This window comes from Haliotis rubra, unplaced genomic scaffold, assembly GCF_003918875.1.
Source record: "Haliotis rubra isolate DU_JTF1 unplaced genomic scaffold, ASM391887v1 Scf362, whole genome shotgun sequence".
Classification (NCBI taxonomy): Eukaryota; Metazoa; Mollusca; class Gastropoda; order Lepetellida; family Haliotidae; genus Haliotis; species Haliotis rubra.
Window position 1 is genome coordinate 537,477 of NW_025767038.1, and position 26,883 is coordinate 564,359.

General features: G+C 39.2%; 1 protein-coding gene across 2 annotated transcripts; it reads left to right on the forward strand.

The window, feature by feature from the left end:
* The first annotated feature begins 415 nt into the window (after positions 1 to 415).
* Positions 416 to 26,643, forward strand: LOC124285571 (tolloid-like protein 2). Of its 2 annotated transcripts, XM_046721822.1 has the most exons (21): positions 432 to 503; positions 611 to 705; positions 3,750 to 3,828; positions 4,207 to 4,343; positions 4,616 to 4,765; positions 5,602 to 5,686; positions 6,224 to 6,366; positions 8,373 to 8,510; positions 9,143 to 9,224; positions 10,165 to 10,286; positions 11,318 to 11,467; positions 11,876 to 11,957; positions 14,449 to 14,564; positions 15,128 to 15,292; positions 15,869 to 15,968; positions 17,899 to 18,020; positions 18,256 to 18,408; positions 20,332 to 20,410; positions 21,879 to 22,003; positions 23,152 to 23,313; positions 25,979 to 26,643. In XM_046721822.1, exons 2-21 carry the CDS (start codon positions 642 to 644, stop codon positions 26,320 to 26,322), a joined length of 2,598 nt encoding a protein of 865 aa, XP_046577778.1. In that variant the 5' UTR covers positions 432 to 503; positions 611 to 641; the 3' UTR covers positions 26,323 to 26,643. The 2 variants fall into 2 exon arrangements, with proteins under 2 accessions (XP_046577776.1, XP_046577778.1); XM_046721820.1 differs by having other exon boundaries at positions 416 to 705.
* The last annotated feature ends 240 nt before the right edge of the window (positions 26,644 to 26,883 follow it).

Below are 26,883 nucleotides of genomic sequence, written 5' to 3' on the forward strand. Positions count from 1 at the left end.
CATATCGTGTATCATTAACATATGATGTTTACATATTTATGCTAATTAGCTAAACATTAATCACAGCGAACATAATTAATAAGAATACATCGCATCGCAATTACTGTACAATTTAGAATGTAGTTCGAGTGTTAAAATTGGAACAATGTTTAGTGAATTTAGTTCTTTCTTGTATTTACCAGCACTTGGCGGTGGTATGGATTTCAGTATCTTTGTTGAAGTGACCTCACTTGCTCCCGTATTTACTTACGTAGCGCATATTTATGAACAGCGCTTTAGTAAGCCTTGAATATAGACACAAAACGTTGTAACACAACATGCAAATGTGTAGACAATACTGTATAACTTACTGTATAGAAGGCATGTGACTACGTGTCAGTCTAACACTCATTTGTCAGACGGTTGTTATCTGATAAGGTCATAGGTCACATCCTGGTCCCATTCGGTGATCACCACGGACTTTACTTTGACGTTGAAATGGACCATATCGGGATATTTATATAGTAATGTGATATTGCTCTTGTCTAGCTTTAAAAGTCTCAACAAACAAGTGTGTACACAGACGGTGTTTCGATACATCGCGGAATAATTTGATACTGTCGTTTTCTAGGGAGAGCTGGCGGCGACGAAGGGACGCTATTATGAACATACCTTGTTTCTTTGGGGTATGTGCCCTGTTGTTGTGGCATTTGGTTTGTGGTTCAGGTGAGTGTTATTGTGGTTGTTTTTGAGGTGCTCAATTATCTGTTTGTCAAATTAAACACTTCAAATGACATGGACTCTTAGATCAGTTCAAACCGCAGTATCGCCATCATATTCCCGTAATGCATATCTGGCAGTGTATCTACACATGTAGAAAATGTAGAGGGTTAAATTAATGTCTAGTTGAGGGACACATCTTCAATATTCATATTTTTCACTCGTAATATGATAAGTGTGGTACAAATAATGCATAATTTCATATCGAACGCATACACCCGTCCAGCCATTCGTTTAAACAAAATGGCGATATCATGTTTACACACTCAGCGGGACGGGCTCGGTTCAGTCAAGATAACCGTAAGTTGGAAAATGGCGTGGTATAAGACACCGAGGCTCCTAGATCAGTTGAAATATTCAATGGATATGTATATACTGGCACAAAAGAAGACTCATAAGGAAACAATAATCCCTTTTGTTTTGTACCGTCTATTTTCTTATGGAATATACAATAGTATAGTTACATTCCGGGTGCATTTCTTTGGAATATACATTACTGTTAAACAGTATTTAAGTACTTTTCTTCATAAATCGTATAAAGTATGTCCCTCCACTTCAACCCTATGTTTGATAAATCCAAAAACTTCACGAACATGAAGGCACTTCGCAGGTTTGAATTTTGTGAGAATAGATGCGACAAAACCCTTTCCACATTCATCAATATTCTCTGCCAAAAGCGGAGTCGATGGTACAATTGTGACTATATCATGAGGAGATATTTGTTTCAGCAGTATTACAGCTGTATGGTGTTGCTTGTAAACAAATCGGGTCTGAACTCGACAATTAAGTGATTATCACCATGCGATACGATAACAGAGCTTGTGTTTATCAATCACTATGAACAGTGATGATTTGGGGAATGGTGGGCGAGTTGGCCTAGTGATCCAGCGAGCTTGAGGTGCCAGGATTGAGCCCACTTGAGACCGGGAGTAGAAGCCTTGAAGTCAACTTTGTGACTCTCTCAGTGTTGTCAAAACCCCTAGTGTACAGTACACAACCCTGTGCACTTAAAAGAACTCACGAATCCGTTGGTATATGACCAGAGAGTGATCACGTGAATACCTGCAAACACAGCAACGTGCAGCTTGTACTGTAACTATGTGTCATCCAGCTGTGAATGGGTACCTCCTAAGGAAGGGAAAGCCGCAATAACTCGCTGCGTCTAGTGGCTGTAAGAGTTGCATGGTCCCCAGGGAATTGAAATTGATAATAACATGTGCCGTTGAGATTGACGTCCAATGATCGAGAGAAAAATACCAGCGCCTTGAGCATGTACTAGTTGCGAGGATATTTGCGCTATATATAAAATCCTATGATAATAATACCTGCCCCACCGGTGGCACCCGTCACTTTTCTGTTGTGTCATGTACAACATACACCCATCTGAAACATTACTAAAACACAATTCATGGCGTTTCACGTGATTTCGTGGATGTTTTAATCTAAATATCGAATACTTACTGGAAAATTTAAAAGCCTTATATCATTGTGATCACGGGGGCGGGCACAAGGGTGGGGGTGGGGATGGAGCTCTGGCCTGTTTTTTTTTTCGATTTCATAATGATTTCAATACTAATATTGAGGATTCTACTTTCAATGTGAGAACATTGAGTGTATATTTTCGAACATTAATATTAATTTATTTAAAAATCCGATTTTGTTTAAATAACAAAAAAAATCTATCGTGGACACTTCTCCTAAAATATTGTTAATCAGCTGAAACTGCGGCCTGTCTTCAGTGTAGAAATGCACGCTTATCCCTATTCTGTTACTGCTTATCACCTTTCGTTTGTTTGAACTAAGTTAGCCCGCCACAAGTTTCTGGATTTGATAACAACAGTTTGTTGAATCGTGAATATGATCTGGTGGTACTTTGATGGTGGGAAGTAAAGGGTTTTTTACTTGTATCCAAGGAGTTTATACTTTGTTTTCATTTGCATAAACCATAAGTTTTAATACATTTACTATTATAGGAATTTAATATGCTTTGTGTCACGTCAGTCTAAAGGAAAATGATTAATTTGAACGGATATGTCTTTTTACACATACTGCACGTTACATCAAATCTCTAGATTTTATGCCACCCGCATTCTGGAAAAAAACAGATGTTGACATTGGAATGAATGTACTTATGCCGACTGGATTGTGTCATTCCTGTGCTACATTGAAATTGATATATTTCGTGTACGTGGTATTATATTCATCTATGTGAAGAACATATGAAATAAGTTGATAATACGGAAATATAAATAGTAAGTAGTTTCAATCTCTTTCAATAACTGACATGTCTGTACCTAAACAATAAAAATACAAAACAAATTGTTTTATAGTTTATAATTAGTTAATAAAAACAATTAACTATCAATTGCTAACCTAGCGATAGTCACACATACTATCGATGCATTGATAGAGCCCTACTGCTCAGAGATCTGTTATGGGATATATCAAAGATGTGTGGTATGTATGTATGTATGTATGTATGTATGTATGTATGTATGTATGTATGTATGTATGTATGTATGTATGTATGTATGTATGTATGTGTGTGTGTGTGTGTGTGTGTGTGAGAGAGAGAGAGAGAGAGAGAGTGTGTGTGTGTGTGTGTGTGTGTGTGTGTGTGTGTGTGTGTGTGTGTGCGTGCGCCCGTGTATTGACATCGACACAACTCGTGTAAACCATCATTGTTTATATATATTATATATTGTCGTTTTATGTTGAGGCAAAATACTTGTTTCCTGACCATAAACACAGATTCATGCAGCTTACAAACTGTAGGTTAACCGATTAACCAAAAATCAACACCCTTCCCACAGTTAATGAAACTGCTGTCTTAAAGCAACAATGTATAGACACCAGAAAACTGTATCTTCACCTATATCCACCCGTGCATTCACAACTGACATTCGAAGTAATGTAGTTTTGATCAAGGTGATACAACGAAAGAAAATACTTACCTGAAGTCTATACTGTTGTGAGCGTGTTCTTTACAGGTGCGTGCAACGTTACACTCTATGCAGAGAGAGAACCACTGAACTTCACATCTCCTAACTACCCTAACAGCTATAGAAAGTAAGTGAAAGAATATTTATTTTAATCATTCACGTCATGTATGCTCTCCCATACCGAAATCGTTCATTTTTACCATTGCTGATTTTTATACATTCTATTGACGAAATACTGAGTACGTAAAACCGTAAACAGATGCTGCACATATGGACATAAACTGAATGACAAACGAAATTCCTGTTTTTTTGCGTCATATGTGATTATATATATATATTGTAAGTATCATTGTAAGCTTTCATATGACTGAAGTGTTATTCTTTATATTACTTTCTTTAACGCCTTTTAGTGAAAGGTCAAACATGGCAAAAGAGAATATTAAAATAGTGAGGGGATTTCAAATGTAATGTTCATGTGACTCAAATATAACCGTTGTTTCTTCAGTAATGAAACCTGCTTTTGGGACATCTACCCTCAGACAAGCGGCTACAGAGTTGTACTTGATATGGTGTACAGTAACATCGAAGGCTCACCTCCCACCTGTCGCTATGACGCTCTTTCCATATACACCATAAATAACGGTAAAATAGTTATGGTTAGAAATTACAAAACTCACTCAAACCTGTTGATGATGAAAATTGATCAACGAACCTAGAAATTTCACTGATTAATGTTGCTTCAATGACACTCTGGGTTGTTTTTATGTGGAATCATATACATGTATTCAGTTGAAATTTTTCCTTAACTATTACTGATGCTAACATAACATTTACAATTTATCTTTGTAATATGTAACAGTCCAAATGAAGGGACAGCAAATATATCCTGACAATTACATTTCCTCCCTTCCCAGGTGATCATACATCCGCAAATGTACACAGAATTTGTGGTTCAAACAGATGGACTATCATTGTCGATGACGACCAACACTTCCACGCTGTGTTCAAGACTGATAACAGTGTCACGAAAAGAGGTTTCCTAATTAGATATTACGAATCAAAAGGTGGGTAAGGCTTTGACGTTCTTCATAATCAACAACACCTCGTAAACATTTAAAGTATAAACACAACATTTCTGCAGTGCAAAATGACAATATATACGTAAGCTTATTCTGAATATAGTGATGCGGCATGGGTCATGTCAAATATTTTCTGCGTCGGGGAATTGAGGGATAAGTGAAAATGGTTTGATCCGAAATTGTGATTGCTTTTATATCAAAACTACTCTTTGACTTTAACATTTTATACCATAGATACATTAAATGACCCAGCCCAATATCATGTGAGCATTAGTGAAATTGAAGTAATAATTGGGACAATGAAGTCTCGCGAACACATCTGTACGAGAGTAATACTGTTGTAAAGACTGACGCTTAAGCATTTTGACCCACAACACTATTATCTGTAAGGGAGGAGTCCAATTGATTCTGAGTTCTTCAAGAAGTCTCGTCGAAAACAGGAGCATTTGTAGTGATCGAACTATAGCGCTTCCACAGATGTGCCTCCTTTATCCCAAAATTTATCTGTTTCTGGTAAAATCAAAACTGGATATTCCTTTGCAATGAAGTTACATATAGTCCATGGTCTAAACAATATCAAACAATGTATTTGAATAAATCTACATCTCTCAATGCCAACTGGGAGGTTTGCAAAGTACATAATTACACAGCGGGATCATGTACATTCGATAGCCCTTGCAGGGCCGATATGAAGTCATGTTTAAACAATATAAATATAAAATTTGTCATAATTTTAAAGAATAAATACTTAATAATACTTAACTATTTGAATAAATGCATTCACTGAGTGGGTAATATATAAACACTGTTATCACATTCAGAGAGAGCCCTCTGCGGTGTACCTCTCGTAGCAACTTCTGTCGGCAAGACATTTACCTCGCCTGGATACCCAAACTCCTACTTCCTGTGAGTAACTTTAATAACATATCATCTACAATATTAAATATATGTTAAAATATAGCACGATTGAATGAAAGAGCATACAATGAAATATTCCATATTTATTAATTGATAACTTTATCATAGAAAACAAACGGCAATTTTCAGGTTGATGTCCTAAATTCAGGACTGGGAAAGACAATTCAGCCACGAAAGAGTGTCGATCCTATGAAAGAGGCCCTTCTGGTTGTTGTCTCCCCTTGATCAGAAAACACGCTCAGATTGCGATACTGAAGTAACTTTAAATAAGCTAGCTTTATGATATTATTCCTAAACTATTTTTAAATGTCCGGCTATTGGCTTTACGACGATTTCAGTGATAAACCAAGAACATCACAGTTACGCTTCTTGCTTTATGCGAATTTCGGGAATTTAACTTTGGCCTTTGGCTTGACGAAATCAAATAGGCTAAAAAACTAAGCTATCCTACCTAACCATATGGCTCATTTCGCAAACTGTATTTTTTGGTGGCCAAACAGTTCAGAAACATGCGTCAGTTTTCAGGCTCCAGTCATGTACCTGGGATATTACAACAAAACACCCAAACCAAACTGTTATATTGTATACCAGCGACTCGGAACTTGGAGACGACTGCACACGAAGGGTCTGTGGCCGAGACTACGTAACTGTATATAACGGACAAAACAGTAAGTCGGGATCAATCTTATGATCTGTACCTTCTTCTTCATCCTTTTATGATGGAGAAATACATACAAAGCATCAAAGAATATATATAATGATGATGGCTCCATGATGTCTGTATCGGTGCGTATGCAGTGACATGCCAAGTTCTAGCATGGTAATGTATAATACTTCACTTCCGTTGATACTCTTGTTCTTCGAAGCTTAAATGTAGGATGACATTAGTTCTGCAAGGTACTTACAATGATCCATTTAAAAAAAAGAAGAGCTGAGGTAGTAAGTGCAATGTTGACCATTAACGTCTGCAGTGCCTGTTAGTGATTGAGTAAGTTACTATTTATTGGGACATTGGCAATATTTCAGCCATATCGTGACGAGAACCATTGATTTCTAAGTCATAGATCAAGGAAATTAGAAATTAAAAGTCTTTTGGTGAAGAACAGTAAAACTACTAGTGTATCACAGATATCAAAGTAAAACTAGCATATTATCATAAAACGACATCATTAAAGAGAACAATATAATATAAAACCAGGCTATGGATTGCCAGCAGCGAAAGTGACTGTGATGTTGTATTTTCATACCATGGTATGTATGCAGGCCAGAAATATGTGTGATGTTGGTCTTCCATTCCACGTTTGCTCTGCCACTTGACTCACGATTATGATCATTACATATTTTACCTTATTGTGGAACTGACACTGTATCTCTGTATGTGTACCCATGGAATCCTGAAAGGGACATTGTCGCGTTGTCGCATTGTCGCGTTTTCGCCCTCTCAAATACAAGCAAAATGAGGCAAAATTAACCAAAACGCGACACGCGACATCGCGACAACGCGACATTTCGCCCATTTGTCGCATTGTCGCATGTCGCGTTTTGAAAAAGTATTTTGTCTATTCCTCAAAAGGGCGACACGCGACATAGCGACAATTTTCAAGGTCAAAATATGTCGCGTTGTCGCATTGTCGCCCTATGTAGGATTTGTAAAAACAGTCTAAAAATTAACTAAAACGCGACACGCGACAATGCGACAACGCGACATTTTGATGAAATGTCGCGTTGTCGCATTGTCGCGTGTCGCGCTTTGTTAAAATATTGAGTATAGTATTTATTATATCTTATGACTAAATGCAACACGCGACAATGCGACAAAATATATGTCGCATTGTCGCGTTGTCGCCCTTTTCTATTACCGATGCGCATGTGTAGAAAGTCAATTAGTCTAAATGTTATACTCTTTTTCAGACTTCACTGGTCTTTTGTTACCTCCAATGGTTTTCAAAATGAAGTAGTGCTCGTAATGGCAATGGGGCTGCTTTTCCTGAACTTAACGCAAATCTTTTATTGTTGCTTTATTGTTTTATATATTGTAAGTGTGTTTAGCCAATAAAGTGTGTTTTAGCAGCCAGACAAATTATTAGCGCTACTATTCATTGCAATCACGGCACACGGTGGCCCTGTCATTCAAGGCGAGGCAATTTGCTGTGCAGGGTTGTGTCTCTTAGTCACACTAGATAACTATGATCATAGGTTCGAATCCCAGCACCATACACATTCATCACTTTGAACGTTTCACCCATATTAAGCTCACAGGTTGTGAAAAAACTGAAATATTGTTAAAATCCAGGCCACATCGGCAGAAACATCGCGTGTCGCGTTTTAGTCAATTTTTAGATGTTTTTACACATATTACATAGGGCGACAATACGACAACGCGACATATTTTGACCTTGAAAATTGTCGCTATGTCGCGTGTCACCCTTTGGAGGAATAACTAAATTATTATTCAAAACACGACACGCGACATCGCGACAATGCGACAAATGGGCGAAATGTCGCGTTGTCTCGATATCGCGTGTCGCGTGTCGCGTTTTGGTTTATTTTACCACATTTTACTTGTTTTTGAGAGGGCGACAATGCGACAACGCGACAATGTCCCTTCTCGGATTCCATATGAAACTGTATGTGAAACATACACATAAAACTGTTGATTTTTGTTCCAATCTAGGTTCTGAGACACTCGGCAGCTTCTGTGGTGACGAAAAACCCGTATTTGTCAGTGGAGGCAACTCATTGCGGGTTCATCTACACACTGATGCCACGACAAACCACAGGGGATTCAGAATGCTTTACAAAGCTGTACCTGGTGTGTTTGAATTCAGCAACTTAAATATAACTTAGTAGTCCAATCTCTCTGAAAACGATCAATATGTTCGAAGTCAAATCGATGTTGTGATTTACTTAATATACTTATTTTCTTACACGTTTATTTGGTGTGAATTCTTACACAAAAATATTGCGTTTATGAATGCTACACGAAGGTATATCGGGTTTGCAGTGTGTTTAACGTACCTTATCAAGGGACCTTTCTCTCTAAAACATCATTTTCGGAAAAAAATTCTATTGTGAGCTGCTCGTTGAGTATACTATTTGTGGATTGACGAAAAAGAAATGACTTCCGTACAAGAAGAGCGTTTCGTGTTTGTTCATGAATCACAACATTGAATACGGAGGGTAACAGTCCCACTGCCATTGTCCCGATTTAAAGACTGGATTTAATTGTAACTCTCTGGAATCATATCGCGTTTGTACACCGTATGCATTCGCAGTGGTTAATTGCTTTGTTTTCTTTTTGTGCTTAAATCAGTCCAGAGGAAACGCTGAAACATAATCAATAGGTTCAATAATTATGGGCAATACAAAATATGTCAGTAGCATATATTTATCTCAAAGTGGAATTGTAATATGTATTATGCATGATCTTGTCTCCAATGTCAGCAACGACTTGCAACGTTACGTTGCCTGCAGGGAAGAGTCCGATACAGATTGTCTCCCCTGGCTATCCTCACAACTACCAAAGGTGAATAACACTTGGAAAATATTCTGACCCTTCTTATCATTACTTATAGCTAAAATTGATAGAATTATAATTTAAACGCCCGCATGTTATCAGAATTGAGCGGGCCAATGTAACTTGTTAATGCCCCCAAATTGCTTCACACTCGACACATATAGATGTGATATTTTGCACTTTCTTGCCGGTGCCAACCTTAACGATTGTACCATAAATTGCAACATGCAGAAATACAAACATCGACTGGAACTGGAACGTTGTTGCGCATTGAAAAAATGGCGGCTGGTAGTGTGGGCAAAGGTCAAGGGCGAATGTGGTGACTCTCAATAGTGACCTCATTTGTTTTGTTCTATGACGTTTCCATACCTGTAAAACGTGTGTCAGTGAACTCCGTCGTTTGTTGTTAGCAGGAAATGCTTCAAAGCCGATACGGTTGTTTGTGTTCATTTTGTTAAACATTCTACCCATTTTAGCGATAATAACGGTAACGCTATTTTTCAGGGCATTATCATTTGCAGATGCCCTCGGTCTTCAACTGCCCTCCTCTGTCGGGCAGTTAATAAAAGACCTCGAGCTTCTGCAAATGATAATGACCTGAAAAATAGCGTTACCCTTATAATATATTACGATCTCTGACTGAATGTTCCAGAATGTTTACAAGATGAAAATATGCAAGTGTGCATGATGACCAGTTGTTTTTTTGGACTAGGTAACCTATGATCGAAGTCAAAATAAACATTGTGTCAAAGTTTACAAAGGTGTGCTTGATGTAATATTTTGTTCGCGAGTTTCAATCATGTTCAGACACAAACATTAATATAATTTTCATGAACAGTTATTGAGACAAAGACGGGTCATAATTCCTCCCCAAAGATACATTTTGAAACGTGAGGTTCTACAGAACGTCCTTGTTCTCCTTTCTGTATCTTATTTTCATATGTTGCAGTGGATTAGACTGCCAATGGACTATTATTGCGCCGTCTGGAAACAGCATCAGGATTGAAATTCTGTTTGTTGATATGGAAACAGCGCCATCGTGCGCAAAGGATTATCTATTATTCAATGACGGTAGGTAAAACTAGGATCTATGGAATATATTTCTGCAATTCGTTCTCTGCAGTAGCTGAGGCTGTCCGAGGCAATTACATGAATGTGTGGTAACAAGGAGACACTGCGATGTTAAATTGACCTGTTCAGGGGTTATTTTGTTATGAAATTTGACCACTTTCTAAATGGCATTGTCTATTCAGTTTTTGTTGTTTCTGTTTGAATGTAAAAAGTGAAAAAAATGTAAAGACCTGTTGAAATGCACTCATTTAATGTTTTTCGTCACATGCAGCTATTATACTTGTAACAACATACAACAGGGATAAGCTGAAGGGTATCTAGGAAGTGTTTGAGTGAGTGAGTGAGTTAATATTTATCGTCACATCGGCAATATTTCAGCAATATCGTGACGAGAACATATTTAAGATGGAATATGTGTATAGTATAAAAACCTGTCATCAAAGGACAGTAAAACAACTGGAATATCACAATTAGAATTAAAACTAGCGTGGAAAGTTTAAACTAATAGCACTATATAGACAATACAATATAAAAACAGGCTATAGATCGCCAACAACAGAAGGTAGATCACCATATCAGGGACAGGAAGTGTTTGAGGGTAAAATAGGTTCGAAAATGAAATTATTTCACTCAAAATGACACACCCCGAGAAATAATCAAGTCATTAAGTGACAGTGACATATATAAATGAGAAAATGATTTAAATCTAAACATTTAAATTTGGCATCTCCTGTTGTACACAAACTAATCCTGGTATCCTGTGTTTTTAATGTCACTACCTTAAATGTTTGTAAAGTAAGGTTTTCCCAAAACCTTCATTCAATTCAATGTTTCAAGAAAAACTCAAATGCTTGCCAGTTTTCAGAAACAATTCTGATTGTACTATAACAAAACCTCAAACTATTTTCATCCAAAAGAACCATTGCACAGTATTTGGCATATTAGTGATCATAACTGCATCGATAGTACATGTAAATGGAATTCGAAGACTACATTCGTCAGTTAGTAATATAATACCTTTTACATTTAAGGTTCTTCTGCCTTTGCTGGCCAGACAAAGGTCTGTAACATTACCTCTTCTCCCATCGTCAGCTCCAGTAACCATATGACCATCACATTTCACTCAGACAGTACAGTCACAGGGAAAGGCTTTCGTTTGCAGTACTCCGCAGATAATCCCTGCAAGTATTATAATTTTTGTGTTTTAGTAAGGTCATATTCTCGTTCGCATCTCCGTTTTGAAAATACTATTATTTGAGAACCAGAGATCTCACAATTTGTGAGAGATTTTTGTGCTTTTCAAACCAAATGCCCACAACAAGCTCGTTTACTTCGTTCACGGGTATTAATTTTCGTTCTATTTGGGTCAACTTTGTCCTTCCCACGTTGTTGATGCCAGTGTTAGAACGGTAAGCGTCAACATTGTTGAAAATCTTCAGGTACGCACACATATGTGTCCATCGATCTAAATCGGATTATTTTGGATAGAATGTTACAGATGCTATCCAGGATCTTCAATGTACCAGTCTAGATTCTTGGAATCATAATTTAAAATACCGTAAATTATTATGTTTGTCACATGTTGGCAGGTTCCAACTGTCTGTCATATCTTACGGCCAGTCTGTACACGGAAAGGTATTTGACGTCTCCCGGCTATCCCTCATCTTACAAGTAAGTAGAACCACATCCCTGTCAAGTCAATACTGCATTGCATCAATGGCACAACTTACATGACAAGAAGCACATAACAGGTGACAGTCCGCGGCAGTCCAAACTACAGGTAAAACTTCAAAAGCATTGGGGGCGAGCATGTAGCCTGCTGGGTAAAGCGTTCGCTCGTCGCGCCGAGCGTCCGGGTTGCGTCCCCTCGATGTGTGAACCCCATCACTGGTGTACCTCTTTGTGATTTTCCTATCTCCGGCGTAAACCAAAACTGTCTCACTGAAACGCCTTATGTCTACACACATGATAAGCACTGTCTCATTGAAACGCCTTATTTCTACACACGTCAAGCACTGTCTCACTGAAACGCCTTATTTCTATACACATGACAAGCACTGTCTCACTGAAACGCCTTATTTCTACACACGACAAGCACTGTCTCACTGAAACGCCTTATTTCTATACACCTGATAAGCACTGGCTCACTGAAACGCCTTATTTCTACACACATGACAAGCACTGTCTCACTGAAATGTCTTATTTCTATACACATGACAAGCACTGGCTCACTGAAACGCCTTATTTCTATACACATGACAAGCACTGTCTCACTGAAACGGCTTATTTCTATACACACGACAAGCACTGTCTCACTGAAACGCCTTATTTCTATACACATGATAAGCACTGTCTCACTGAAACGCCTTATTTCTATACACATGACAAGCACTGTCTCACTGAAATGTCTTATTTCTATACACATGACAAGCACTGTCTCACTGAAACGCCTTATTTCTACACACATGACAAGCACTGTCTCACTGAAATGTCTTATTTCTATACACATGACAAGCACTGGCTCACTGAAACGCCTTATTTCTATACACATGACAAGCACTGTCTCACTGAAACGGCTTATTTCTATACACATTACAAGCACTGTCTCACTGAAACGCCTTATTTCTATACACATGATAAGCACTGTCTCACTGAAACGCCTTATTTCTATACACATGACAAGCACTGTCTCAATGAAATGTCTTATTTCTATACACATGACAAGCACTGGCTCACTGAAATGTCTTATTTCTATACACATGACAAGCACTGTCTCACTGAAACGGCTTATTTCTATACACACGACAAGCACTGTCTCACTGAAACGCCTTATTTCTATACACATGACAAGCACTATCTCACTGAAACGCCTTATTTCTACACACATGACAAGCACTGTCTCACTGAAATGTCTTATTTCTATACACATTACAAGCACTGTCTCACTGAAATGTCTTATTTCTATTCACATGACAAGCACTGCTTCACTGAAATGTCTTATTTCTATACACATGACAAGCGCTGAAACATTCATAATCACCCCAAACATGGCAAGGGACACTAAACATGTGATGCACATAATCCAGTACACACATGACGAGCTCTTCATAATGAGGGCCGGCATTACCCATACAAGAGGAAAAGTATACAGTGTGAACACGGGACAAATATTAGTATACTTTAGGAGTTCAAAGGCAATAGACACGTGATAAGTACATTAGAGTAACACGTGACCAGCAATGTACATGAATTAACTTGGGCGATACTCATATAAGTAGCACTATAAAGGTAAAGTTGGGTGATACATGTGATACCTTGGATTTTAACATTTCGGAAACGAGAATATGGCACCGAATACGTATCACGTTGTATCACATTCACCAATTGGTACATGGGCCTACTTTTAATTCTTGATGCAAGAACTGCCTCTTGGTAGCATTGTCGAAATGTGCCATTTGCACGAGGCTGACGCATATTGGAGAGGTTTATCCTAGACAGTTTGTGAATGCAGGAAGTATGCCAATCATCATAAACACAGTGAGCAGGAATAACCCTGATGGTAAATGAGATAAATAGTATGGATATGACGTTCTGTGAATTGAGGAACACACTGTTATTATACTACAAACGTTGATGTCCATATCTAAACCCTGCCATCCCTTTTTGTGTGTCATTTCTAAATGTCATTCAGTCATCAGACTGTGTGATTTAGTTGATTGCTTGTCATCAGACTGTGTGATTTAGTTGATTGCTTGTCATCATACTGTCTGATTTAGTTGATTGCTTGTCATCAGACTGTGTGATTTAGTTGATTGCTTGTCATCAGACTGTGTGATTTAGTTGATTGTCTGTCATCAGCCTGTGTGATTTAGTTGATTGCCTGATATCAGACTGTGTGGATTACTTGATTGCCTGACATCAGCCTGTGTGATTTAGTTGATTGCATTTTATCAAACTAGGTGGCTAAGTTCGACGGAATAATGTATTCGCTTTCTCCCTCACTGGTAATTTTTTGCAAGTATCATAATGAAAGTCATACACGTTGTTATTTTGTTTTGTTTGTTTTGTTTTTGGTTTTTGTGAGAGTGTATCGATGTGTTTTTATACATATGTCTCTGCTCCTTGTGTACGTTCGGACATCTGTAACAAATTCTGTTTGCAGCAGCATGCACTGCACATGGACAATATCTGCAAGCATTGGATATAACATAAAAGTGGAAATTGTGGTTCTTTCTATCGACGCATCATGTACTAGTAACTATCTTCTCTTCAGTGACGGTAAGCACAATGTGGATATCTGCAACAAGTTCATTCATGATTTATAATAAAAATCTTCACATCAATCCAATTTTAAGTTAACTGTTTTTCGTGTTTTGTCCACAAACCTATTTTGATATAACCGTCTTCCCGCTCAAAACGTTTAGCGTCGTATCTGATGAATATTATCATAGGTCTTTATATCAGTTCAGAATATAACAGGATGAAGTTGTGACTATTTTCGTATTAAGGCCTACGTCAATAATGTTGTCAATCTATAACCTGATTTTATATTGTGTTGTCCTCTATAGTTAAAATGCTTTAGAGTAATTACTGGTTTTACGTTTCTATCTGTGATAATCTAGTTATTTTACTGTCCTTCGTCGACAGGTTTTTGTATTTATTATCAATGTATACGTCTTTAAGTCACGCAATGACTGAAATATTGCCAATGTGACTATTAATCTTAACTCACTCACTCACTTAGTCAATAATAATAGATTTTGGATATGTATTAGTTGGAAACTATGTTCTGAACCCGTTTATTCTTGAGTGATGATTACCATTAGGGAATGTTTTTCAAGGTTCCTCGCCTAATGTTGCTCAGCTGGGGAGATATTGTGGTTCTAACCATAGGAACGCCACCGTCGTCAGCTCAGGCAATCACATGACCGTCACCTTCCACACCAACAGCCCAAATAGAGGGTTCAAATTGAAATACAAAGCTGGATATGTCCTAGCAACTACTGGTATGTGTGTGTTGGTGAATGGACTATTAAAACAGCTTCTTGTTTGCATCCACGAAACCAGAAGAAAAGTTTTAAAACTGAAATAAAAATTTGAAAAGAGTTATCGCTCATTTTGCATTGCACTAACATTTTGCTTTTTCAACACTTTTCAATGTATAATAATTTAGGTGTAAAATGAGCAACGGTCGGGATTAAAAATACTTCAAAGGGAATTCAATGTGCAAGTAGTCATGTTTTGTTCAAGAAAATATTAGTGTTGGATTTAATACAGGACAAAACCGTTTTCTGAATATCTTTAAAAATACATATTTTGACATGCTTCTGCATAACGCTGTAAGAGAAAACATGCACATTTCGTCAGTATCATAAATGACCTTTCTATATCGTTACCTTAACATGATTTCAAAGTATCCTATTTATGATTTTTAATATCTGGATATAAACGAATTATGGACAGCGAAAAAGGCTAGTTCAACAAACATACCAACTGTAATTATCTGTGATACTTCTTAGATTGTTTGATTGTGGATGCGTTGATAGCTGTGACTTAAGTCTTCATTGGTTCCTTTAACGTAGAGACACCAAGTGACAGGAATTGTTCCAGTTCGTCGCTGAGCGCATCCACGTCCGTATGGCAACATTTGACTTCCCCCGGGTACCCTGGCAACTATGCTAAGTAAGTAGATACAGATGATACCATTACTGACTGACTGAGTTTGGTTTTACGCCGCTTTTAGCAATATTCCAGCAATATCACGGCGGGGACACCAGAAATGGGCTTCACTCATTGTACCCCTGTGGGGATTCGAACCCTGGTCTTCGGCGTGACGAGCCAACGTTTTAACCACTAGACTACCCCACCGCCCCGATACCATTACTGAATGACGACACAGTGAGTATACAACGTGTGATAACGTTTTGAGCATCAAATGTATCACCTGCCCTCCAACAATATGGGGTTATCATGAGGTAAATGTAATTGCTATTCCTTCTGCGAAAAGTCTGCACAGTGGGGTAGCCTAGTTAGTATAGCGTCCGGTCGACACGCAGAAGAGCCGGGTTCGATTCCCACATGGGTAGTGTGTGAAACCTATTTATGGGATATTGATGGAACATTAACCCCTTGCTCCTCGAAAAGTCAAGTACTGGACCCAATTTGGGGTTCAGATTTGTTGCCAACTTGTGGGCTGTGGTCCTATTGTTCTATGTTCGCCATTTGTTCTTTCTTTCGTCATCATGAAATATGACGATCCGGGTTAGAATTGGACTTATCAACCTTTGCATGTTGTAATCCGATGCGACTAGCGGGATCGTGGAGTCAGGGTCGCTGATTTGATTGGCACATGCCATCGTATACCCATTGCATAGTTCGACGCTCACGATGTCAATCACTGTTTTTGTTTTTCGGATCCAGACGCGATTGTGGACAGAACGCTATCATATAGCGGAAATACTGCTGGGTGCTGCGTTAAAAATTAAGCAAACCTTTTTCATGACATTCATTGCCGTTAGTGTTTCCTCTTGGTAAACGTCTGAGTTAGATCGGACTCTTCATTAAAGGCTTCCATTTTCCCTCACCTGAACGACTGGAAATGCAAAGTTGATCTTAAATATGCCTACACCCATAGGCGGATCCAGAGAGGGGTTGTGCAGAGGTGCGCTCCCCTCCCAACCCCTCTTTTGTCCTGAAAGTTTATTAAATGACCATTGAATCCCTCGTGAGAATGGGTGAAAATGAATTGCAACACACTCCCTGCCCCGAACCCCCATTATTGAGAAGCTATCGAGGAACTAAAATCTGCACGATTATGAAAGCCAACCTGTGGTACTCTTATAATACATTTACTTTTCAGTGCAGTTTGAACCCACTCACTCCACCCATCTCCATCTCCAATCACTCACGGGCGGTGGGGTAGCCTAGTGGTTAAAGCGTTGGCTCGTCACGCCGAAGGCCCGGGTTCGATTCCCCACATGGGCACAATGTGTTAAGCCCATTTCTGGTGTCCCCCGCCGTGATATTGCTGGAATATTGCTAAAAGCGGCGTAAAACTAAACTCAGTCAGTCAGTCCAATCACTCACACACCCATTGAGTGCTTGAAGCGTACGTAAAGCATGTGAAAGTCAATTTGTAATACGTCTCTTGATATTATGGAACGTCATTTGATATTTCAATGCATGACCTTAGTTCCATATTAGAACATCTAAGTGACATGTACATATTTTGTAAGTTTCTCTATCGTATTTACCTGTTCGACTGGTTGTCCCAGTGATCAACAGCATGACCACTGATCTACGCAATTGGGATATGATGACATGAGTCAGCAAGCCTGACCACCTGTTCCAGTTAGTCGCTTCTTACAACAAGCATGGTCGTCACGGTTTTTATCTCTCTGAGCAGTTACGGAGAGTAATCGTATAGTCTTGCCTCGTAGCCAAAGCAAATTGGATTGAAGTTGAAGGCCTGTCAGCAATTCTTCACAGGTTACAAGCTGAAAAGCCCTGATATTGCTTGACTACATTTAAAGGGGCATAAAACCTTATTCACTCTCTGAAACGGGTCTGATTTGAACATGTCTTTACTGATGTTCCAATTTCCTCTTTGCAGCAACTTGCATTGTCGATGGACAATTTTCGCACCGGTTGGACGAAAAGTAGTTGTTGAAATTGTCGATCTCTTTATAGAGCATGCGGTTTCGTGTGCATCTGACTATCTCTTAATCAGTGACGGTAAGTACAATGGAACGTTGTATGTTCATAAAAATACACTCTTTTTAGTTGAAGTGAACTGGGATTCAGTCAATAGTTGTCATATTGTATTTTGTATTAATTTAAACGGATCCAAGTTCACAATGTATTTGTCTCAACTAAACCCTTTGGACAACTCAACAAGTCAAAGCTTATGGTTTTGCATACTATTCAATTCAGGACTGATGATGACTAGTCATTAGCTAATTTATTTAAGGTTCATCGTCTTACGCCGCTCAGTTAGGCAAGTACTGTGGTTATACCATCGGGACCGTCTTCAGCTCCAGCAACTACATAACCCTCACCTTCCACACCGACAGCTCTGTCACCAGAAAAGGGTTTACGTTGAAGTACAAGTCGACAACGTCAGGTACTCCTTTATCTTTAATGTATCACAAGCTTTCATAACAACGTATGGTATGCATTTACAACTTCTTTAATATTTACAACACGACGTTTCTGGTCTACTTCTTGCACCTTCATGAGGTGAATGACAGAATATGATTGCAAGCAAAATATATATTTTTTACAGGAAGCCAGTTAGAGGCTTTCCTTAAATCACACTTTTCCTTTCAAGTAAATCATGTAAATCTTAGAGCAGAGTCAGAATTCGAATCCATAACAAAATGATTTTATTAAACCCATGCGTATTTTAATGAACACTCAGACTGAGGGATTGTGTCATCTACTCCAGGGCCCGCATGCACAAAGCAATGTTAGCGCTACAGCTGTTGTAAATTCTTAAGATCACGATCTTAGGATTCGGTTAGAATTGCCACTCGCTTGCACAAAGCGTTTGAAGGCTGAGGTCATTGAAAGCTGCAATCGAAACTTACAATTGGTCCGGACGAGTCTTTAGTAGCTAAGATCGTTGTTGTATGTGATCCAATTACGTTGAATTGCAAGTCAGGGTCTGTTTCACTCAAGTAATCAGCTTCACGTTTGAAGATTGTGAAGAGTCCGATCTTAGCTAGGATCCAGGCTAAAATCCACGTCGTCTTACATTCGCGCTAAGATCGGCTTTGTGGAAATGGATTAGTATACAATTGTATGGTGATTTAAAAATTTATTGTAGGGGCCTAAGGTTGATTGTAACTTGGATTGTTTCATGCAAGTGGGCCCTGATGAGCCTTCCATGTCTGTTTTGTATTCTATCCGTCTAAACCATTATATACTGAGCCATCGAGCAATCATATCCCCTGTACCGGCTATAAATACTATAGTATTCATACTGCTGTCACATATGCTGTCTAATATTACCCTCAACGACAGAAACGTATCGTACGTAACACTTGTCACATACCTGGTATTTGTCACCGCATGAATATAAAGTCTTTAAGGTAAATATTAATAATTTAAATTATAATTTCTAAAAAAACACAAAAAAACTGGCGTTCTTAGATGTACTGTCCGCTTATCTAGACTTGCCCCTTCGAGGGATAGAATTACTATACATCCACTGGCTCAGCATTCAGTACAGCCTTGGAGCAAGGCTAGAATATACTGTGTTTCCACAGAGAGACCACACCTATACCTGTAACATATGGCGGTGAGACGTCAGATATCTCATGAATAATTCTTGACAGTTTTTTCGAGCAATCATATCCCCTGTACCGGCTATAAATACTATAGCATTCATACTGCTGTCACATATGCTGTCTAATATTACCCTCAACGACAGAAACGTATCGTACGTAACACTTGTCACATACCTGGTATTTGTCACCGCATGAATATAAAGTCTTTAAGGTAAATATTAATAATTTAAATTATAATTTCTAAAAAAACACAAAAAAACTGGCGTTCTTAGATGTACTGTCCGCTTATCTAGACTTGCCCCTTCGAGGGATAGAATTACTATACATCCACTGGCTCAGCATTCAGTACAGCCTTGGAGCAAGGCTAGAATATACTGTGTTTCCACAGAGAGACCACACCTATACCTGTAACATATGGCGGTGAGACGTCAGATATCTCATGAATAATTCTTGACAGTTTTTTCGCAAAAATGGACGGCTATCATATAACCGGGGATAGCTTACTCCTTCTGCCTACAACAGCTGGTGGTTAGAGCATTCGCTCGTCACGTCGAACACCCGGGTTCGATTCCCCACATGGTTACAGATTGTGAAGCCCATTTCTGGTGTCCCCACCCCACCCCCACCCCAGCGCGATATTGCTTGAATTTTGCTAAAACGGCGTAACATCATGCTCACTCACTGATCATGATGGTCCGAAGACGTCACCAATTAATGCAATGTACCTGTTTAATGTGACGCCTTCTGTATTTCAGGGTGTGGTCAAGACTTACAACTCAGCGGTTCTGAAATAAAATATATTGAATCACCGAACTATCCCTTTAACTATCCAGCGTAAGTACACACCTTTACATTCTGCATGGTCAACGCGTCATCAGACCCTATATGTGATATAGGAGGTGTACTGATGTACGATATATGCAAGTTCCAGGTCTCCCAAATACCTTTTTGAATCAGATAGTCGAGATAACAGCTGAGTATGTTCTGAATAGTTCATGCTGAATAGTTTCCTCGAGTCAAGGATGACTATCGTATATTCATGTTACAGTCAAACACCGTTGTGCCGAAATTTCATGTGTCGAACCTATTGTTGTCTCGAAGTAAAAGCTTGGTCCTAGTGTATTCCTTATTCATTATCTATTGCGGTTGTTTAGAACCTCGGATAACTCGAAGTTCAACGTTGAAACGACAGTGTTTGACTGTATTGTCTTTTACCACCCATAGCGTAGCAACACAGAGCATACACCTAACACGCTTTAATGATTCGCTGGTGGTATTTGATAGTCATAATTTGGTTTTGATTACAAGAGTGGTACGTGTTGCACATACTGATGACGTTTAACTTCATATACATCACAATAAAACTGTCAAATCCATTAGTCATGTTGCAGCATCTGCCAAACTGTTACACTGAACTCCGAACGCAAGGAGTGGTGTGGAGGTACTCTATACACACCATATGTGTACACACATACAATGTGTATTACGCAAAATGTATTACACACATGCACACACACACTCATCATTACATACATACTTACACACAGAGACAGAGACAAACAACATGCACACATACATTCTTACATATATGCATGTATGCACGCACGCACACACACAGATGCATTCTTATATACATACACACATCTGCCTGCTTGCATGCATGCATGCATACTTACACACTTACTCTGTAAGATACATACTTACACAGAGACGGAGAGACAGACACATAGCATGCACACACATTCTTACATATGTGCATGCATGCACACGCGCGCGCACACATGTATGCATACATACATACATACATACAGACATACAGACATACATACAGACATACATACATACATACATACATACATACATACATACATACATACATACATACATACATACATACATACATACATACATACACACACCTACCTGCCTGCCTGCCTACTTACCTACCTATATGTGCCTACCTACCTACCTACCTACATACATACATACCTACATACACATATAGATACATAGTGTTACATACATACATACATGCACGCACGCACATACATACACACCTACCTACTTACATACATACATACATACATACATACATACATACATACATACATACATACATACATACATACATACATACATACATACATACATACATACATACACACATACATACATACAGTTATCTCGAAGTTCGGAAAACTCGGTACTATTTCTTGGTGCCATGAATATCGAGACAACGGTGCGCGACTGTACATACAACACGCATTCCCGCGCTAATATGAGAATATTGCTTCAATTTTAGGAATGCGGATTGTGCTTGGAAGATCAGCACTGGTGTTGATGGACCTTCAATCGATGTTAAGGTGGTGAATTTCAACCTTCCATATGACACGTCGTGTTCCAGGGATTATGTAGTTCTCAAAGAGGGTAATGTTCCAACCGGCACAGGAAGCTCTTTTATCCACTCCGTTTTGAGTGACTGAGTTTAGTTTTACGCAACTTTTAACAATATTTCAGCAAATATCACTGTGGGAGACACTCTGTAATGATGCACCTCGAACTCACTCGCTAAAACAGATGTGTTTGGATGGCACAAGCCTAAAGGCATCCGTCTGAACCAAATTACGTAAATAAGGTCTTTGGGCTCCGTCGAAAGGTAAAGGTAGACACGATGAATGCGGTGTCAGACCGGTACGGTTATATTGCTGCAATTAAAACCTTTGGCACAATATTTTAAAACACGGAATTCACAGTGCAGATTTTGTTTACGTTTTTCACAAAAGCTGTACACCACAGTGGTGATTTCCGGCTTCCCTCTCACATTTAGCTCCAATGTTGTGATATAACTTATAATTTATATTCCACACTGGCACAGAACACAACTGGCACGTGTGTTCAATCATCCAGATTATGTTTTTTTCCGGCAATACTAATCACGGGTTCGTTCTGCCCCATAATCATTCTTTCCATGAGTCATTTTATTTCCGGGAATAGCGGGGTTCGGGTTATCGATGTTTCATGTTATCGATGTTTCATGTTATCATCGCTTGATGCACCAGGAGGTGAGGTGAGGTGAAAATGGGTTTTGCGTCGTGCTTGAGAATCTTTCGCTCATATGACGACGTGTATGCATGTGTATGTGCGGCTGCTTGTACTAGCCCAGACTTAAGCTGGTTTTAAAGTGATAGCCCACTGAGATATCATGCAACAGTGAAGCATGAATACCCCACTCAGACACATTAGACTGACTCCGAGCCGACCAGTCCTTGTTGTACCAATTAATGCCGAGCGCCAGGCAGGGACCAACAAGTACCATATTTTAACGTCTTTTTGGTATGACGCGACCTTCCGCTCTCCGGGCGGACGGTCTAACCACTACATCATGGAGGCGATCGCTACACCAGGAAATATATGTAAAGTTGTCTGTAGTAATAACTACAAAGTTTATTTCATATCCCTATAATATGTATGGCTTAAGGTAAACTGGTTTTATGTTCTTGTCCTATCAAACATTTCTTGACGTGAATCGTTCTACAAACTCGTCTCACAATATGGATGGTGAACTGTTTTATTAGTTGACGGAACACAAGAATACTGGCTCGGTCGATGGTGCGGATCAAATGGACCAGAAACAGAGACTGTATGGTCAACTTTGAAGATTCTATTCCACGCCGATGGTTCGAGGTCTTCGTCAGGATTTAAGTTGTCTGTCACTGCCGACCATCCAACATCTGAACGTAAGTGTTTGGTTTCAAATACCAAGAACAAAAAACAGATGGCCTGCTTGACAAAGCGATCGAATCAGGCCTCCAGGGTGCATTGGTTCGATTTCTAGATTCGCCAAACTAATGTTCCACGAAATAGAGTGCAATAATCATCAATCATTAACTGATAAATTGGAAAACATGTATCAAATAAGTTTTAAAAGCTTGGTTCACATATTATAACTCCACCGTAGACCCTTTCCCCACCCGAATAATGGCAGCAATCTCATGGCCTTGACTTTTTCTCGGAAGTCATTGTTTACCTTCACGTTGCATATTGGAAATTTGGAAAGATGCGACAGGAGAGCAGCTGCAGTTTGCGCAAGGTTAACATGATTATATGACTGAGATAGAGCCTTTGATATCTAATTATTGGTGCCTTGCACAATGTAAGAGTGGAGGCGCTTTTGCTGTGATGAGAAGTCCGTGTTGTACCGAATTTAGATACTGTTGAATTTTGCGCCCTCTCAACTTGACGATTTCACGCACCTCTACGTCTGCGTGCGACAGAAGAGTCGCTGTGGTGGCTCTTACATACTCATGTGTGTACTTTGTGCTCAAATTCGATTTTAAGGATATTATTTTCAACAATTTGGAAAGTGTGTTGTGACCTAGTGGGTTCAAAGTGTAATGGATTCAAATTGAATCGGATTCGCTGGCATGTTCGCGAGGCTGTTGACAAAAATTCCGAAAGTATGGAACAGGACATGAGGGTGTACCTCTGGCATAAACACGTTAAGGTAATTAATTATACTTTAATAGACTACTTAAACTACTGTTGGGCAAAACAGAACGGTTTTAAGCGAGTTTTGTAGATTCTGTAATTGTGTTTTACTACCGCTAAATTTGAAACCGTACATATTTCTCATAAATATATCATTTTGTTTGAATTGATAACCCAACCGCTACTATGTATTTATGTGGACGGTCATTACTTCATCAGACTGTGACCACGGTCAGGCCAACAACCACAGTTGGTTGCCCGTCAAAACTTAACAACCGGGGTATCCTCCTATACCCAGAGAAAATTTGAAGATGTCTAAATACAGTTACTCAAACATTTCAACCTACATAGTCTGGGTTTTCGTCTTTGTTACATTATTTTCATGGTTTTAGGTTACACCTCTTTTCAATAAACCAGTAATGATGAATCAGAGGGACAGGTTAACGTTCATAGCAACTACAGTATGGATCACGTGAGCGGCTTATCTATTGATGACGTCACGGGTTTAAAAACTCATCATTTTTAATATGTGACACCTGTCATACAAGAAAACACACACACACACACACACACACACACACGCACACGCACGCGCACACACACACACACACACACACACACACACACACACACACACACACACACACACACACACACACACACACACACACCATCCCCACCCACAACATTAGTGGAAAAACAACAGAGTAGTGTATTATGAAGTGTCATTGTCCCGAGGAAAGTAGTTCACGATTATACGTATCTCAAAATACTTGAAACCAGACGACACCTAAAACCATCCATCGCAGAAGCGTAGTGTGAAATGAACTTACGCTGCGTTTACACTAGGCCACGATTAGGCCACGGTTATGCAGACCCGACGCGAACCAAATATCGTAGTAGATCTTCAAGATCGTGGAACGTTTTGTTTATTGTTCGCTTTCTTGACGCTCTGTTACGGTTTCATACGCTCTGATTGGATCTTTTACGCATTCTTACGATTGAGTATCCGATCAATTACACTTCAATGAAGATCTGTTGCGAATATTTGACGACCTGTAGCGACTTTTTAGGATCATCTTGATTTGAGTTTACGATCTGTTGCGATTTCTTGCGTTTTGAGACGTTCATAACGATCTGTTACCTTTTGTAACCTTCTGTTTAGACAAAGAAGGGCGAATAAACACGATTGTGACACGATTCTCGGACATCATGAGTAACTTTAGAACCTTTTCCTTTTCCCTTGACCTTTTTCGATCCCATTCCCTATATTCTACAATACAAATGACGATAAAATAGTGTGATATGCCTTGCAGTTGGATCACAATAAATTTCGTTTGGCAGCGTGACACAATTTATAGGAAAGCACACCAAGCGCAGAAGAACGTGTCGCAGCACAAGGGAGCGTAATAAATCGTGACGGGTCGAGATAGACCGTGGAGGTTATTCATAGTATAGCGTGTTAATAAGTTCATAGAAATTCATTGAAATCGAGATAGATTGTGTACAACGTGGCACAGCACAGGAGATCTTAATACAATCGTAACAGGTTTTTGTAGAGTCGCTATGGATCGTGGCAGAATCGTGGGATAATGGGAACTAACATCTCATACTGTTATTACGATGTATTACGATCATCCCGACACGCTCCATTGCGCTTTTTCACGCTTTCTCACGCTCTTATACGATTTGTTATTAAACATGTTTAATATTTTGCCACGATTATCAAGATGTCTCACGATCATGGAGATATCTTGCGATCACCACGATTTGGATCTGCGATCTCTCACGCTTTACAAGATGAGTTACGATTTAAAACAAAAAATCTGAATCGTGGCCATCGTAACCAAGTGTAAACGCAGAATAAGCAAGTTACTCTTTCTTAAGTTAAACGCTGTTTTTGTATTTTTACAGCTGCTTATAAAAGGAACTTTGGGGCAATAATTGGAGGTGTATTCGCTGGCATCGTCGTTCTTGTGGTAGTTGTGTGCTGCTGTTGTGGAGTCTGCCCCTTGAAAAAATCAACAACCAACGACCAACAGCGGGACAGATCAGGGAACAACAGCGTCTATTCCATTCCCCTTTCCAATCGTCAAGGACCTGTGGGTGTGTTTACACCACCCCCTGCCTACAGTGAAGTCGTGAAGGATGACCCCCCTCCATACTGTCAGATAGCTCAGCTCTCAGACGTACAGCCAATAGTGGCCCCATCTCCAAGCGGTGCATCCGGGATAGACAACCCAGCATCAGTTGAATGACAGTTTCCTACCACTACAGGAAATACAAATTGATGAATTGTTGGACTCGTCTTTGCGCAAATCAGCGTCTCTTTCCATTTGAACACATGTCTCAGTGACAACCCTGCATAAGCAAGTGACATCAATGTAAAATTAGTTTCGACGCCAGCAATGAGTATTATTTTTATCAAAAGCCATCACAGTACAGTCTTGTTAACACATTATCTGCTGCCAGTAAGTATGTGGATCATGTATGATGATGATTGTACAAGTGTGCACACACCAGGGTCCGATGACACCACTCCTGTGTAAACGCAGCCCACAATTAATCGTAAATCAAAAAGTACTATCCTGAACATGAAAGTACGATAATATGTCCACAAAGGAGAAATTGAAATTACTCCTAGTTAGCTTAGCATATACATGTGACTGTTTTTGGTTTTATTGTGACAAACCCGTGAAGATCCGGGTTAGACTTGATCTTTAGTAACCCATGCTTATCGTAAGAGGAGACTAACGGGATCGGGTGGTCAGGCTCGCTGACATAGTTGACACATGTCTTCTAATCCCAATGGCGTAGAT

Excerpts from the sequence above, each read along its gene's own strand:
- LOC124285571 (XM_046721820.1), top strand. The coding sequence starts at position 642 with ATGAACATACCTTGTTTCTTTGGGGTATGTGCCCTGTTGTTGTGGCAT. Across the intron at positions 3,829-4,206 it reads TACCCTAACAGCTATAGAAA|TAATGAAACCTGCTTTTGGG; the intron begins GTAAGTGAAAGA and ends TTGTTTCTTCAG. Across the intron at positions 18,409-20,331 it reads GTACAAGTCGACAACGTCAG|GGTGTGGTCAAGACTTACAA; the intron begins GTACTCCTTTAT and ends TCTGTATTTCAG.